Source organism: Pristis pectinata, chromosome 25 (genome assembly GCF_009764475.1).
Source record: "Pristis pectinata isolate sPriPec2 chromosome 25, sPriPec2.1.pri, whole genome shotgun sequence".
NCBI lineage: Eukaryota > Metazoa > Chordata > Chondrichthyes > Rhinopristiformes > Pristidae > Pristis > Pristis pectinata.
In genome coordinates, this window is record NC_067429.1 from 32,246,196 (window position 1) to 32,263,782 (window position 17,587).

The 17,587-nt window shown below is 47.8% G+C and overlaps 1 protein-coding gene across 1 annotated transcript in view; it reads left to right on the forward strand.

Annotated features, from left to right (window-relative positions):
• Nucleotides 1-17,587, forward strand: part of maptb (microtubule-associated protein tau b) — a 72,380-nt gene that overhangs the window by 31,016 nt on the left and 23,777 nt on the right. The window contains exons 4-8 of the mRNA XM_052038446.1: nt 6,354-6,389; nt 13,176-13,243; nt 13,419-13,601; nt 14,536-14,662; nt 15,533-15,801. Coding sequence (XP_051894406.1) covers nt 6,354-6,389; nt 13,176-13,243; nt 13,419-13,601; nt 14,536-14,662; nt 15,533-15,801 — 683 coding nt within the window. The remainder of the gene's footprint in view (nt 1-6,353; nt 6,390-13,175; nt 13,244-13,418; nt 13,602-14,535; nt 14,663-15,532; nt 15,802-17,587) is intronic.

Here is a 17,587-nt window from a genome sequence, read left to right on the forward strand (position 1 = left end):
TCACTCACTTCCACAGCTTCCAGGCACATCTTCCCACCTTTGTCTCTAATCGGACCTACCTTTACTCTCGTCATCCTTCTGCTCTTCACATATGAGAAAAAAGCCTTGGGATTCTCCTTAACCCTACTTGCCAAAGCCTTTTCATGTCCCCTTCTTGCTCTCCTCGGCCCCTTCTTAAAGTACAATAGTACCATTTAAGAAGCACTTGGATAGGTACATGGAGGGGCGGGGCTTGGAGGGATATGGGCCGAACGCAGGAAATTGGGACTAGCTGGGTGGGCACTGTGGTTGGCATGGACTGGTTGGGCCAAAGGTTGTGCTGTATGACTCTAGGATTGAAATGTCCCAGTACTAGAGGGTATGTACTTAAGGTGAGTGGGGGAAAAGTGCAAAGGAGATATGTTAGGCAGGTTGTTTTGCACAGAGTGGTGGGGGCCTGGAATGCACTGCCAGGGGTGGTGGTGGAGGCATATAGCATCGGAGTGTTTAAGGGACATTCAGATAGGCACATGAATATGCAGAGAAGTGAAGGATATGGTCAATGTGCGGGGAAGAGGGAATAGATTAATTAGGAATATTGGTTTAATTAGTTCAGCACAACATAACGGGCCGCTGGGCCTGTCCTGTGCTGTTCTATCCCCTGTAAGAGGAATGACCTATTTCTACAATTATATAGGACCCTAGTGAGATTGCATCTAGCATATTGTGCTCGGGTCTGGTCTCCCTACCTAAGGAAGGGTGTACTTTTGATGGAGGGAGTGTAGCAAAGGTTCACCTGATGGACTCCTGAGATGAGTGATTTATCACATGAGAAAAGTTTAAGTAGACTAATAAATGTCCTCTGTAGTCTCCAACAGTAAGAGATGACCTCATTGAAATCTACAGAAATTCTGATAAGGTTAACAGGTTAGGTATCGAGGTGACGGGCAGCTGGTTGGTGTGTCTAGAACCAGGGGGCACAGTCTCAAAATAAGGTCTCGGCCATTCAGAACTGAGATGAGAAGAAACTTCTTCACCTGCTGGGTGGTGAACCTTTGCAAGTTCAGTCACTGAGTATATTTCAGGATGGGATGGGTAGATGCTTGGATTGAAGGAAATTGAGGATTAGTGCAGGAAGGTGGCACCAAGGTGAAAAGTAAACCCATGATCTCAGTGAATGTAGGGGCAGTCTTGAGGGCTGAATGGCCTGCTTCTGGCTCTGTTCAGTTCCTGAGCACAGGTTCCGGGCTCTGGTGCAGATTACAGGCATTTGCTACGGTAGATGTCTGTGGAGCTAGACGTAGATGACTGAACTTGTGTAACTTTGTTCTTTCTATCCTGCCCACTCCAGAAATCAACACCCTGCTCTCTGGCCAGTGAAGTTTTCCTGTAACTTATACCCACAGGTTGTTGAAACAGGACAAGTACAGGTTGCTGAGACATCTGTGTGTTACCCTGAGCCCAGTTCCCTCTGTGTGCGTGTCTACACCCTACTTTTGCCCATTTGCCTCCATAGTGCACCACTGTTCATTGTTGTATGTTTTTCTTAATTCTCCAGATTTCTTGGTACAACCCTGACATCTGTCCAGCAACGTGGAAAATTGCCATTAGATGTAGGACTGAATTAGGCCACTTGGCCCATCAACATCCTGTTCATAAAAAAACAGGACAAATCCAATCCAGCTGATTACTGCCTGACAGTCTACTCTTGATCATAAGCCAAGTGATAGAAGATGTCATCGTCAATGCTATCATGTGGTACTTACCCACCAATAACATGCTCACTGATGACCAGTTTGGGTTTTGCCAGGAACACTCCACTCCAGACCTTATCACAGTCTGGGTCCAAACATGGACCAAAGAGCTGAATTCCAGAGATGAGGTGACATCAAGGCAGCATTTAACTGAGTGTGGCGTGAAGGAGCCCTGGTAAAGTTGAAGTCAGTGGGCGTCAAAGAGAGACACTCCAATAGAAAGCACTCACACAAAGGAAGATGGTTGTGGTTGTTGGGAGGTCAATCACTCCAGCCCCAAGTGTCCCACAGGGCAGTGCCCTCAGCCATGCCAGCATCAGCTCTTCATTGATTGGTATTGGTTTATTATTGTCACATGTACCAAGATAGAGTGAAAAGCTTTTGTTCTGTGTGCCATCCAAACAGATCATGCCATACACAAGTACATCAAGGTAGTAAAAACAAAACAATGCAGAATATAATGTTACACTTGCACAAAGTGAAGTGCAAGCAGACGAATAAAGTGCAAGGGCCACGACGAGGTAGGTTGGGAGAGAGATCTGTTCAAGAGTCTGATAATGCGATAGAAGCTGGCCTTGAGTCTGTTGCTCTTGAGCTTTTGTATCTCCTGCCTGACAGGAGAGGGAGTGACCAGGGTGTGATGTGGGAGGAAATGAGAGCACCCAGAGAGAAACCCACGCAGTCACAGGGGGAACGTGCAAACTCCACACAGACAGCACCCGATGTCAGGATTGAACCCAGTTCTCTGGCGCTGTGAGGCAGAGGCTCCACCAGCTGCGCCACTCCATGGCTCTGAACTCTCACTGTCTCACTTTTAAAAGACTGCCACGTGAATGCTGATCTCCCACAACCAGTTGCCTTTTGTCAGATACTGTCTTATGTTATTGAAATTGGCCTTTCCCCCAGTGGAAGAACTTCCAGATTATCCTCATTCCTTTTCATAATTACTGCAAAACTACTATCCCCAAAAAGCTCCCCCACTGACACATCATTTGCCTGGCTTCACTTCCCCAGATTAGGTCCAGTACAACCCCTTTACTAGTGGGACATCTACATGCTGGCTCAGAATGCTCTCCTCTTCCCCATCTAATTGCACTGAGGTAATCCCAGTCAAGTTAACATCCCCCACTACTGGAACCCTCTTCCTCTTGCACCTTTCTGTGATTTGACTACAGGTCTGCTCCCCTCACTCCCACTGTCTGTTGGGGGCCTGCAGTATAACCCCAGCAGAGTGATCACACATTTATTTCCAAGTTCTACCCAAACGGCCTCATTTGAAGAGCCTTCCTGGACATCGTCCTTGAGAACGGCTGTGTTGCTGTCCCTAATCAATATTGCAGTGTCCCCTCCTCTTTTCCCTCTGCCTCTGTCACACCTGAAACTCTATACCCAGGAATGTTGAGCTGCCAGTCCTGTCCTTCTGTGATAGCAGCAATGGTAGTATACCCACGTGTTGATTAATGCTTTAAGTTCTGTAGTCTTACCTGACATGTTCTTTGCATTAAAATAAACACAGTTTAACCTACCAGTCCTCCCATGTGCCTTTTCATACCCCCGTCTACTCTGTCTACTGGACTTGTTTGGACTCTATCTCCTGGTTTATTTGACTCTATCTCCTCACCTGCTGTCTGTCTCTGCATCTCACCCCCCGCCAAAATAGTTTGTACAGTTGTACAGCATGGAAATGGGCCCTTCAGCCCAACTCATCCATGCTGACCAAGGTGCCTTCCTGAGTCATTTGCCTGCATTTGGCCCATATACCTCTAAACCTTTCCTATCCATGTACCTGTCCAAATGTCTTTCAAATACCACTCTTCAAGTACCCACCTCTACCACTTCCTCTGGCAGCTCGTTCCACACACCCACCACCCACTGTGTGGGGAAAAACTTGCTCCTCAGGTCCCCTTTAAATCTTTACCCCCTCCTTAAATTTGTGCCCTCTAGTTTTAGACTCCCCTACCCTGGGAAAAAGATTGTGACCATCTAACTCATCTGTGCCTCACATTATTTTATAAACCTCTACAAGGTCACCCCTCAGCCTCCTTCGGTCCAGGGAAAACAGTCGCAGCTTTTTCCAGTCTCTCCTTGTAACTCAAGGCCTCCAGACATCCTTGTGAATCTTTTCTGCACCCTTTCCAGCTTAATCACATCCTTCCTAAAGTATGGTGATCAGAACCGCACACAATACTCCACTCTCACCAACATCTTGTATAGCTGTAACATGACATCCCACGTCTTGTACCCTGTCCAATCAAGGCAAGCATGCCATATGCCATCTTTGTCACCCTGTCTACCTGTGTCACAACTTTCAATGAACTATGCACTTCTTTCTCAAGGTTCTACAATACTCCCCTGCATTAACTTCCCAAAATGCATCACTTCATACTTGTCTGAGTTAAACTCCATCTGCCGTTCCTTTGCCCACCTTCCCAGTTGATCTCGATCCTGTTGTAACCTTAGACAACTTCTTCACTGTCCACCACACACCAATTTTGGTGTCATCCGCAAATTTACTGATCATGCCACCAACATTCTCAACAAACAACAGAGCACGCAGCACTGATCCCTGCGGCACACCACTGGTCGCAGGCCTCCAATCTGGAAAACAATCCTCCACTACCTCCCTCTGACTCCTTCCACCAAACTAATTTTGTATCCAATTGGCTAGCTCACCCTGGATCCCATGTGATCTAATCTTCTGGACCAGTCTACTATGCGGGACCTCATCAAAGGCCTTGCTGAAGTCCTCCCCGTCAAGTCCTCCCCATCGGCCTGCAAGGATATTGTGACCCTTCCAGTTCAGTTGCAACTGGTCCTCTCTGTACAGCACCCACCTGCCCCAGAGGTAATCCAAGTATCAAAAGCCGTCCCTCCTGAACCATCCCTTTAGTCACACATTCATCCGACCTATCGTCCTATTTCTGTCCTCACTTGCATGTGGCGCAGGTAGTAATCAAGAGGTTACAACCTTAAGTCCTGCTCTGTAACCTTCTACCTAACTCCCTAAATTCAAGTTGCAGAAGCTCATTCCTCTTTCTACCTGTTGTACCATAACCGCTTGCTGATCACCCTCCCATTTCAGAATGGCCTGCAGCTGCTCTGAGACACCCCTGGCCCTGGCATCAGGGAGGCCTCTGGGAGTCTCCCTCATAGCCACAGAAACGCTCAAGTGTTCCCCTCACGATCAAGTTCCCTACCACTGTAGCCTTTCTAGTCATTTTCCTCTCCTGTGGTCCAGCAGTGTCAACCATGGTGCCACAAACTTGGCTGTTGCTGCTTTCTGCTGGGAGGCTACCTCCCCCAACAATATGCAAAATACCCACCTGATCGCTAGTCACCAATGGTCCTCCTCACCGAAGCCCACACTCTGACTGCAGCACTCTGGGACCCTCCCATCATGCCTTCAGGAGTGGGGATGTTCACTGCTACTTGCACAATGTTCAATTCCACTCAACTCCTCAGCAAATGATGCAGCCCATGGCTGAATGCATCAAGAGCTGAACAACACTCGGCAAGAGCGCGACATGGCCAGTAATATTCTCATCAGATGTTGGCTCACCGAACAGACCCATTGCCCACTTACTCCCCTGTAACCTATTCTATCAACACCCCACTTCCTCTCACCTGCCACCTGCTGTGGAAATAATTCCCAATAGCCAGTTAACCCAGCAACCAGAATGTCCTGACCATCTGGGGGGGAAACCAGAGCCCTGGGGAAACTCACTTGGTCTAGACAATATGTAAATTCATCAAATGGCACTGGAGATCAGGATTGAACCTGGGTCACTGGAGCTTTGAGGCAGCAGTTCTACCATTAGAACCAATTGTGCCAGGAAAACACCAAAGAAATAACATCAAGGAGAGAGTCTAGCCACCCACCCTTGATTTTCAGTGGTAATGCTATCCCAGAGACCCCACCGTGAGCATCCTGGGGTTATGGTCCAGCCACATGAATACAGTGGCTTCCAGAGCAGGTCAGAGGCTGGGGATCCTGCACCTCCCGTCTCCCCAAGGCTTTTCACCAGCTGTAAGCCACAAATCAGGGATTCTGATGTGCAATTCTCGGGAAGCTCAACATCATCCAGGAGAAAGCAGCCTGCTTGAATTTCATGCAGTTGACCACTTTAAACACTCATTCACTCAACCACCAGTGCACGTTACTGCGGTGGGAAGCATCCGCAAAATGTGCTGCCTTTACTTGCCCAGGCTACTCCAATAACTGTGCCCAAATCTGCCATCTCTATCACCAAGGGCAGCAGGCACATGGGAACATCACCACCCAAATATTCCCCTACAAGTCGTATGCTATCTTGACTTGTAAATTTATTGCCAGTCCTGCACTGTTGCTGGGTCTAAATCCTGGAACTCCCTCCCCAACAGAACTGTGGAATATCTTCACCAGAGGGACAGCTGCAGTTCGAGAAATGACTTATCACCACCTTCTCGAGGGCAGTTAGTGCTGCACAACAAATGCCCATCTCGCCTGTGACGCCCCGGTATTGAAAAGGACTAACGTGCCTCATTGTTTGGTTTCTAAATGACGTTTCTTTCTGTGATTTATTTCTACATGTGCCCCTTCCTGTGTTTGAAAATGGACGGATTCTACTCACCTGGCCCCAGGTTCCTTGGAGTTGTCATCTCACCCAGCTGCTGCAGGTAAGACTGCTCTTAGCCTGCACTCCCACTGCGCAGGCTGCCGCTGTCACTGAGCACACAGCTAACGTCTGGAGGGTCAGCGAGCAGTGCAAAAGATGCAGGAGAAATTAAAGTCCTGGTAGGTGCTGCAGGGAGTGTGCAGAATTGAAAAGAGGCTGAGTGGAGGGAGTCTCTACCCCTACGTTAATGTCAAAAAAAGCAGCTCTATATCTCAGGGCTGCATCGCTCATTCTTCTGAAAAGTCTGTGTGCTGGGATAGTTTGCCAATCTCAAAAAAAAAGAATGGCCTGGGGTCTCCAGAGGATGACAATTCCACTCCTGGACTCTGCAACGGCTAAACTGAGGAGACAACCAGAAATAAAGTTTTATGACCTCTTTGAGCACCTGTGTTCATTAGTTCTGAAGTCACTATAAGAGGGAACAAGGTTGCGGAGGAACAATCGAGAAGCCCCTGCCGCCTGTGGTAGTTGTACAGCTCTGGGTGGGCAGGCAGAGACACAGCAAGTCGTGATGTGGAAGTATCCAGCCAGAGTCAGCAACTCCCACCAGGGGCTACAGCAGTGTAGTGGTTAAGTTAGCAGGTAGAGGTCTTGGCTATCCATCCAGAGACACAAGTTCAAATCCCACCACACCATTTGAGGATTTAAGTTCAAGTAATTAAACCTATGTTCAGTAAAGAAAGCTAGTATTTAAAAGTAGTCCTAGTAACAGTAGCTGTGGACTTACTCGATTGCTGTCAAAACCCATCTGGGGCAGAAAATCTGCTGCCCCATTTCTGCCTCTAGACTTGATTCTTCATGAGGGATTAACGTCAGAGACATCCACAGCTAGTCGGTGAGTAAATAAACCAACACATCTGTGCAAGTCTACTTCAGAAGGACTTCCAAGAAAACAGTTTGGACTAACGTGGTGCTTGGTCTGATTTGGAATGCTGGGAGCTAACCCACGCAGCCTGGCTACACCAGCACGCAGTTAACAGGATAACCTTGCCACGTGATGTGGCTCCATGAAGTGGTGACTGCAGGTGAACTGGGAATGCCTCGCCATTGCACAGCAACTCCTTTCTGAATGAGAGCCTCTGCTCTGCCACATTCTGAAATGCGAACTGCTTAAGGTGGAGACATCTACTCCATCTAGTAAAGCTGGACAGTTACTTGAATGAGCAAAGCATTGAGGGATGTGGAATTAGTGCAGGTGAGTAGGATTAGTTAGATGGCATAATGGTCAGCACAGGTAAGGTGGGCTGAACGGCCTTTTTCTATGTTGTAGAATTCTATGAGCTCTGTTAAAATTAAACAAACTGCAGAATTTTTCTGCTGTTTCCTTACTCCCAATATGATTCCTCCTGACCTAGTCATAAGGCTCTCACATTAACCGGCTACTTTTTTTTTCCTTCTTGCACCTTTATAGAAGCTCTGAGTGTTTTTATATTTCTTGCTAGTTGACTCTTGTTTTCAACTTTCTCTTTCTTTATTAATTTCTTAATCTTCCTTTGCTGAACTCTGAAAGTTTCCCAGTCCCTGGGGCTACTGCTCTTCTGGTAACATTATAAACATTTCCTTAACTTCTCCTGTAAACCACAGCTATAGAAGCTTCCCTGTTGGGTTAATTGGCCATAAAGGGACAATGTAAAGTCTGTACTAATTCTTTCTGTGTTAGCACTCGCTTGTTGACTGTTGTGCCTTGGACTGTAGTTTCTTAATCTCCATAGCCAATGTGTCCAGGCTTGGTATCTGCAGTGGAAATGCAGGCTTTGGGAGGGTGGGGGTAGTCAGGGTGGGTGTGTAGTGGACACATCCACTGTGGCAGACTGGGGTTCAGCTGCTTTCAGGAGCACCAGGCAGAGCTGCTGAAACCACCCGGGGGTGGGAGGGAGAGGGAGGCAGTGGCCACAATGCGGAGGGGGTGGGGGATGGGGGCTGGTCAGTGGCTCACTGTGGGAGGGGGGGGAGGTGGGAGAGTGGGGGGAGGAGGACATGACGATAGACCATGGTAGGATGGGGACCAGTCACACCTTTGGTCATGTGCACCTCTCAGACGTTGCTGTTTCTGTGTGACTGCCACCAGCCCAGACCCCTGACCATGCAGTAGAGGGTGAATGAGATCATGCACACGTAACAAATAGCAGGAGTGGACCATTTGGTCCTCCAAGCCTCACCTTCTACCTCATGCCATTTTCCTGCCCTATCCACGTATCCTGATGGCCCAGAACCCTATCGACTTCTGTTTTGAATAAACATGATGACTGAGCTTCCACAGTTATCCAGGCTTGAGAATTCCAAAGGTTCACCACCATCTGAGTGAAGGACTGATTTAAGTCCTCAATGCTTACCTCTTATTCTCAAACTGTGTCCCTGGTCCTTAGCCAGGGGAAACATTCTGAATGTATCTAGCCTGTCGACTCCTTTAGGTGTTTTATAAGTTTTGATGCGATCTCCTCTCATTCTTCTAAACTCCAGAGAATGCAGTCCATCTTTCTTCACATGGCAAACCCACCATCCCTGGAACCCGTCTAGTGAACCTTTGCTGCACTCCCTCTCTGGCAAGTACATCCTTCCTTGGGTAAGGAAACCAAAACTGTGCACATACTCCAGGTGCAGCCTCACCAAAGCTCCACACAATTGCAATAAGACTTCCTTATTGCTGTATTCAGATCCTCTCATAATAAAGATAAACGTACCTTTTGCCCTCCTAATCTCTTTGTGCACTTGCACGTCAACCATCAGTGAACTGTGTACGAACGTAACCAGGTCTGTTTGAACATCAACACTTAATAAAGACTCTGCTTTTCTATTACATGCACGAACATGGGTAACCTTGCATTTCCCCCAGAATGTTCCATCTGCCATGTTCCCACCCAGATTCTTTGTATCACCTTAAAACCTCCCCACTCTCACAGTCCCACCTAGTTTAGTATCATCTGCAACCCTGGAATTAAGACATCTAGGAATTCCAGCAGATTAGTCAGACCTGATGTTCCCTTCATAATTCCATGATGGCTCTGTTCAATCCTATTATTATTTTCAAGGTGTTCTGTAATTGGTCACTGTAAATTACGGCAGTTTAGAACCAAGCATAGAACAGTACAGCACAGGAGCAGGCCCTTCAGCCCACAGTATCTGCACCGAACACAAGGCCGAATTAAACTAATCCCTTCTGCCTGTACGTGATCCACATCCTTCCGTTCCCTGCATGTTCATGTGTCTAACAGCCTCTTAAACACCACCATCATATCTGTTTCCACCACTCCCCTCAGCAGCCTGTCCCAGGTACCCACCACTCTCTATGCTTAAAAAAAACTTGCCCCACACATCTCCTTTAGGCATTTCCCCTCTCACCTTCAATGCATGTCCTCTAGTACTCAACATTTCTACCCTGGGAAAAAGATTCTGGCTGTCTATCCGTGCCTCATAATTTTATAAACTTCCATCAGGTCTCCCCTCAGCCTCTGATACTCCAGAGAAAACGACACAAGTTTGTCCAACCTGTCCTTGTTACTCATACTCTCTAATCCAGGCAGCACCCTGGTGAACCTCTTCTATCGGTATTGGTTTATTATTGTCACTTGCACTGAGGTACAGTGGAAAAACTTGTCTTGCGAACCAATCGGGCAGGTCAATTCATTACACAGTGCAGTTACATTGGGTTAGTACAGAGTGCATTGACGTAGTACAGGTAAAAACAATAACAGTACAGAGTAAAGTGTCACAGCTACAGAGAAAGTGCGGTGCAATAAGGTGCAAGGTCACACAAGGTAGATCGTGAGGTCATAGTCCATCTCGTTGTATAAGGGAACCATACAATAGTCTTATCACAGTGGGATAGAAGCTGTCCTTAAGTCTGGTGGTACGTGCCCTCAGGCTCCTGTATCTTCTACCTGATGGAAGAGGAGAGAAGAGAGAATGTCCCGCGTAGGTGGGGGTCTTTGATTATGCTGGCTGCTTCGCCAAGACAATGAGAGGTAAAGACAGAGTCCAAGGAGGGGAGGCTGGTGTCTGTGATGCACTGGGCTGTGTCCACAACTCCCTGCAGTTTCTTGCGGTCCTGGGCAGAGCAGTTGCCGTAGCAAGCCGTGATACATCCAGATAGGATGCCTTCTGCACCCTTTCCGCAGTCTCCACATCCTTCCTATAATGGGGCGACCAGAACTGCACACAATACTCCAAGTGTGGTGTAACCAAAGTTTTATACAGCTGCCACGTGTCTTCTGGACTCTCATACCCAATACCCCTAGTGATGAAGGCAAGCATGCCATGCGCCTTCTTTACTACCTGATCTACTTGTATGGCCACTTTCTGTGAGTTATGGACTTGGACCCCAAGATCCCTCTGTATGTCAGTGCTGTTAAGGGTCGTGCCGTTAACTGTATGCTTTCCTCTTGCATTAGACCTTCCAAAGTGTAACACCAGGCTTAAGCTCCATCTCCCACTTCTCCAACCATATCTGTAACTGATCTACATCCCACTGTATTCTTTGACAGCCCTCTACACTGTCCACCAATCTTTGTTTGTCTGCAAATTTACTGACCCACCCACCTACATTTTCATCCAAGTCATTGATATACATCACAAACAACAGAGGCACCAGCACCGATCCCTGCGGAACACCTCTGGTCATGGACCTCCAACCAGAATAACGCCCTTCCATCTCTACCCTCTGTCTTCTATGGGCAAGCCAGCTCTGAATCCAAATGGCCAGGTCACCTTCGATCCCATGCATCGCAATCTTCTGGATCGCCTACTATGAGGGATCTTGTCGAATGCCTTATCATAATCCACGTAGAGAGCATCCACTGCCCTACCCTCATCAATCGCCTTCATCACCTCCTCAAAAAAAAACTCTTATCATATGACCTGCCCTGCATGAAGCCATGCTGACTGTCCCTAATCAGGTTGTGTTTTTCCGAGTGCGAGTAAATCCCATCGCTGAGAATCTTCTCCAAAGCTTCCCTATCACTGATGTGAGGCTAATGGGTCAGCAGTTCCCTCCTCTCTACCCTGCAATCCATAGGAACAAATCTAGAATCTATAAAACCCTGGATGTTGATCTGCTATCCCTAGAGGCATCTATGTCAGTCTCTGGGCTGTAGGTGATTCTGTCCTTGGGATCTTAGAGCTTTTAGTCTCATCAACTTTTCTAGTTCTATCTTTGACCAATATTTACTTCCTTCAGTTTCTCATTCTTCACTGGACCTTTGATTCTCTAATGTAACCAGCAGGTTTTGTCTGTGAAGACGTTAAGTAATAAATTAATCCCCGTTATTTCCCCATGATACATTTTCTTGTTTCTCTGTAAGGGCCCATATTTGCATATCTTTTCTTTTTGACATAACCGTCAAAGCTCTTAAAGTTGTTTATATTACCTTTGTCACCAATCTGCTCTTCTATTCCATTTTCTCTTTCTTTTTCAGTTTCTTTGCCCTCTGCTGAGTTCTGAAATGCTCCCAGTCCTAGGGCCAACTGCAATTTCTGATACCAAAACAGAAACCACTGGAAAAACCCAGCAGGTCAGAGGCAGCACCTGTGGAGGGTGAAAGAATCAACATTTCAGGCTGTGACCTTTTGTCAGAACTGGGAAAGAGAGTGATGCAAATTAGTTGTCAGTTGGGGAGGGGGGTGGAATTTGTGTTACAAAAGGTGTCTGTGATAGTTTGGGTTGAAATGGCTTAATGGGGACACTTACCGGCACATTGAGCTTCTTGCTCTGTGTAATGAGTTGTTGATGGTAAGGTGCTGGGACTGGCCTGGCAGGCTAAACTTGTACAAGTTCTCTTGTCCTATTTGTGTAAGAAAAACTGACTCAACGTAGTATAAAAACAGAAATTGGTGAATGTTGGAAAAGCTAAGCAGGTCAGGCAGTATCTGTGGAAAGAGAATACAGTTCTCATTTCAGATGATGGACCCTTGAGCAGACCTGGGAAAGCAGGAAATAAGTTAGTTTGGTAGCAGTGACATGCGGGTGAAATCAAGAGGGTTTGTCTGATAGAGTGGAGCATGGCAGATGGGATCGGGTACTGTGGTCTGTACTGTGTTGTCGATGTGGTTCTGGCACACTGAGACCCGTTCAACAGCCCGGACTGTACACGGAGGCAGGTGGTAGTGGTTCTGATGTAGACGGAGAAAGAGCATGTTGTGTAAGGTTAGAGAGTTCAATATTAAAGGCTGCAACGTGCTCCGACAGCTTGCACTGGGCCTTCTTGTAATGGTGCAGGAGGTCACAGTGGGATGGGGAAGCCACAGGAAGCATTGGGTTGTTCCTTCTCGGGCCGTGCGTTCTAGATTCCAACCACCCTCTGGGTGAAAATGTTCTTCCTTAGATCCACACTAATCCTTTTACCCCCTACCCTAAACTTATGCCCCTGAGCTTTAGTTACCTCTTCAGTGGGGAAATGACACCTGCTCTCCACCCTTCCTATGCACCTTATAACTTTGTGCCCCTCTATCAGGTCCATCCTCAACCTCCTCCACTCCAAGGGAAACAAACCCAGCCTACCCAGTCTCTCCTCGTAACTGAAATGCTTCATCCAAGGCAACATCCTGTTGAATCTTCTCTACACCCTCTCCAGGGCTACACAATACCCCAGCTGTGGCCTAACCAGTAGTTTATAAAGTTGTACCATAACCTTCCTGCTCTTGTATTCTATGCCTCAGCACGGGAAGGCAAGTATCCCGTATGTCTCCTTCATCACCTTATCTACCTGGACTGCCACCAGTCTCCATTTAAGTGGAGGTCACTTGTTCCCATTTGAAGTTGGTGAGAACCCATTGTGTTTTTTCCTGTTTTTAGCTCCAGAGCCTGTCACAGGTGAGGAAGAAGCCAAACCTCAGGCAGCTTCTACCAAGGGCAAGATGCAGGTGAGAGTCAGGTATTGACCCAGGGGCTGATTCCTCCACTCACGCCAGCAGCACATCGCCATCCAAACATTTCACTTCCTATTTTGTAATTATGTATTTTTTTAAACCATCATTTCACTTGGTTCATGAAGTTCGTATTTTGTGTTGCCATTTTGAATTTTATTTACATGTAAAGGTCTTCACATCTACATCTGCAAAATCCTCAACAGCTAGGCCTCAGGCTGCCGCCCACTCTAAGAGGGCCATTAAAGCTCCCAGTGCCAGTTCCAGAATACCTCTCGGCCCCGTCGCCAGCCCAAAAAGACATCTCTCCTCGATAAACCACGGTGGCACGGGAGCTAAAGTGCCTACAGCAAAGGTAAGGATCGTATCAAGGCTTTGTCCTGGTCACACAATGGCAGCCATCTGCTAGCCAAGCAAACACCAGCAGCTCGGCTTACGAGTCCCGTGTCCTGTTTGTTCCTGTGAATGCACACAGCAGATATGATTGTTTCATTGGCTCCATTTGTATACCATCGGTCATTGCAAGTTGCTGCAGCATTCTCGGGAGTAACACACTACTGTCTTCCAGCTTGTTTGACTTTACTGGTTAACAATCTGTTTTCATGGAGAAGATGCAGCTTAACACACCAAGTGCAACAGAGCCAGCCCATCCCTCTCCCTGTCACCGTACCATTCCATGATTACTCCTGCCCGTCAGTTGTCACCGTCAGCACCACATCTCCAAATCCCTTCGATGCTCATCGCCTCTCGCTCGCGTTCTCACTCCTCGTCAGTATTCCTCACCACCGTCCCTGTCACGCCACCCACCCCTTTCTCTGTCACGCGTCCAGATCACTCTTCCCTTGCACTGCCTCACCTACTCTCTCCGTCACTCTCCCCTCAGTCGTCCAGGTCCTCCTCCAGATTCCTGCAGCTCACCTCTGTGTTCTGTCACTCACCCACCAACCTATCACCGCTTCCCAACACATCCCTTCTCCTCTCATTGTCCCCTTCCCGTCACTCCTCAGCATCACTCCTCCATCACTCACCCCTCCATCGCCCTCACCCCTCGCTTTCACTCCTTGATGTATCTCCTCAGCCCTCGCCATCACTCTCCCCACCCCCATTACCGTGGCTCCATCCACCTATTGGACCGCTTGCAGAGGTGCTGCTGCTGCTTATGTCAGGCTGCAGAGCTTGGCTGCGCAGTCCTGCACCAGTTAGTGTGAGGAACTGAAGCTCTGCGCCGGATTCAGTGTAATGTGTTGCAGTGACCGTTCTGTCTGACCTGAACTTACTGTGTCTCTCAGCCTCGTGAACCTGTGCCAGAGGCCAGCAGGAGTCGACTGCCAGCAGCAAAAGGGTCAAAGACCACGGCCAAACCTCCGGCCACTCAGAAGGAATCTGGTCAATCACCAGATCACCGGCGGGCAACAGGTAGTCTGCATTGGTTTACTATTGTCACATGAGATAAGAGATCTTTATTAGTCACATGTACATCAAAACACACAGTGAAATGCATCTTTTGCATAGAGTGTTCTGGGGGCAGCCCACAAGTGTCGCCACGCTTCCGGTACCAACATAGCACGCCCACAACTTCCTAACCCGTACATCTTTGGAATGTGGGAGGAAACCGGAGCATCCAGAGGAAACCCACGCAGACACGGGGAGAACGTACAAACTCCTTACAGACAGTGGCCGGAATTGAACCTGGGTCACTGGCACTATGCCTGCGTACCGAGATGCAGTGGAAAGCTTTTGTTTTGCGTACCATCCATACAGATCATTCCATACGTAATTACATCGAGTTAGTACAAAAAAAATGCAGAATATAGTGTTGCAGTTACAGAGAAGGTGCAGTGCAGGTAGACAAATAAAGTGTAAGGGCCACGACGAGGTAGGTTGGGAGATCGAGAGTTCATCTTTTAGTGTATGAAGTTGTCCCTGAGCCTGGTGGTACGTCTTCTCTGGCCTTTGTATCTTCTGCCCATAACACCAACAACAGCCAGGAGTGTGGATCACTTCAGGACTGGGCACTGTGGGTCACACACTGACCTTTGACACTGGGACAAGGCGTCGAGTGTGGGTTAGACCAAGTGTGCAGTACTGAGTGAATCGTTGTGGTTGAGCTGATAAGCGCTCGATTATTTCCCTACCAGGGATAAAAGTAATCTGTTAGTGGTCGTTTACTGAGTGAGGATGAGGATCAGCGCTGGCAGAAGTACTTGGTGTGTTCAGTGAGGGGGCGACGTTGGCCGAGACCTGTTGCCCTGCTGTTCCTCTCTGATGTTTGTTCTTGTTCCTCAGGGGACTCTCCAGCCAAGCCGGGTGGGAGTGGATGCAGCAGCCCGGGAGCTCCTGGGACACCGAGCAGCCGTTCCCGTACTCCCTCACAGCCGCCCTCTGGCTCAGGCAAGGACGTAAAGAAGGTGGCTGTTGTACGCACTCCCCCAAAATCCCCGGCCGCTGCCAAGGCACGTCTGGCCCCCGTCTCTGCACCCATGCCGGACCTGAAAAATGTCAAGTCAAAGATTGGATCTACAGATAACATTAAACACACCCCTGGTGGGGGCAAGGTAACTGCCCGAGGCTCACTTTTATTATGGAACAGACCAGACTCTGTGACCTTGTGTGCAGACAGAGAGCAGCATCTGACCAAATCTAGTGACAGAAGCAACAATGCCCTAATGGTTCATCTGAAATGGGACAGGACTGGAAAACAGAAACGTTATGTTAATCTCATTCAGAACATGGAATCAAACTCCTCTACAGGACCCTGATCTTTACTGCTGTCCAGATTTTCAGAGAGACAGAGTTCCAGCAATTACGTCCACAACATAAGTGAGGTAGAAAGTTATAAAGTAGCCCCTCTGAGGTCATAATCTCAGGATTACTCCCTGTGCCACATGCCAGTGACGTGCCATGGGAAGATAGGACAGTCGAACGCATGGCTGAAGAGCTGTTGTAGGAGGAAGGGCTTCTGATACCTCAAAAGGATACAGCAGGATATAGCTCATTTACAGATATGGGCGGAGAAATGGCAGATGGCGTTTAATCTGGGCAAGTGTGAAGTGTTGCTCTTTGGGAGATCAAATGTAAAGGAACAGTACACAGTTAATGGCAGGACCCTTAACAGCATTGATGTACAGAGGGACCTTGGAGTCCAAATCTATAGCTCCCTGAAAGTGGCTGCACAATTTGATAGGGTGGTAAAGAAGGTATACGGCATGCTTGCCTTTATTGATCGAGGGTCAGTGAGTTATGTAGTGTTATAAAATTATGGTCAGGCCACATCTGGAATATTGCATTCAGTTCTGGTTTCCCATTATAGGAAGGATGTGGAGGCTTTGGAGAGGGTGCAGAAGAGGTTCACCAGGATGCTGCCTGGACTAGAGAGCATGTGCTATGAGGAGAGGTTGGACAAACTTGTGTTGTTTTCTCTGGAGCGGCGGAGGCTGAGGGGAGACCTGATAAAGGTTTATAAAATTATGAGAGGAACAGATAGAGTATCTTTCTCCCAGGGTTGAAATGTTTAATACTAGAGGGCATGCGTTTAAGGTGAGAAGGAAAGCACAAAGGAGATGTGTGGGGTGTTTTGTTTTTTACACAGAGAGTGACTTGGATGAAAGTGTAGATGGGTGGATTGGCAAGTTTGTGGATGACACCAAGATTGGTGGGAGTTGTGGACAGTGTTAAAGGACTTTCAAAGATTACAACACAATATAGATCAGTTACGGATATGGGCAGAGAAGTGGCAGATGGAGTTTAATCCCAGCAAGTGTGAGGTCTTGCACTTTGGGAGGTCAAATAAAAGGAGAACAAATACAGTTAATGGTAGGACCCTTAATAGCATTGAAGTACAGAGGGATCTTGGGGTCCATGTCCATAGTTCACTGAAAGGGGCTATGCAAGTGGACCAGGTGGTAAAGAAGGCGTATGGTGTGCTTGCCTTCGTTGGTAGGGGTGTTGAGTGTAAGAATAAGGAAGTCATGCTGCAGCTGTATAATACTTTAGTCAGACCGCACTCAGAGTGTTGTTTGCAGTTCTGGTGGCCCCCTTATAGGAAGGATGTCGAGGCGAAGAGGTTCACCAAGATGCTGCTTGGATTAGAGGGTATGAGCTATCAGGAAAGGTTGGACAATCAGGAAAGGTTGGACAAACTTGGGTTGTTCTCTCTAGAGTGTCGGAGGCTGAGGGGAGACCTGACAGAAGTTTTTAAAGTTATGAGAGGCACGGATAGGGTAGACAGTCAGAATCTTTCCCCCAGGGTTACCAGGGGTAGTGGTGGGAGCAGGCAGTTTGGTGGGGTTTGAGGCGTTTTGATAAACACATGAATTTGAAGGGGATGGAGGGACATGGATG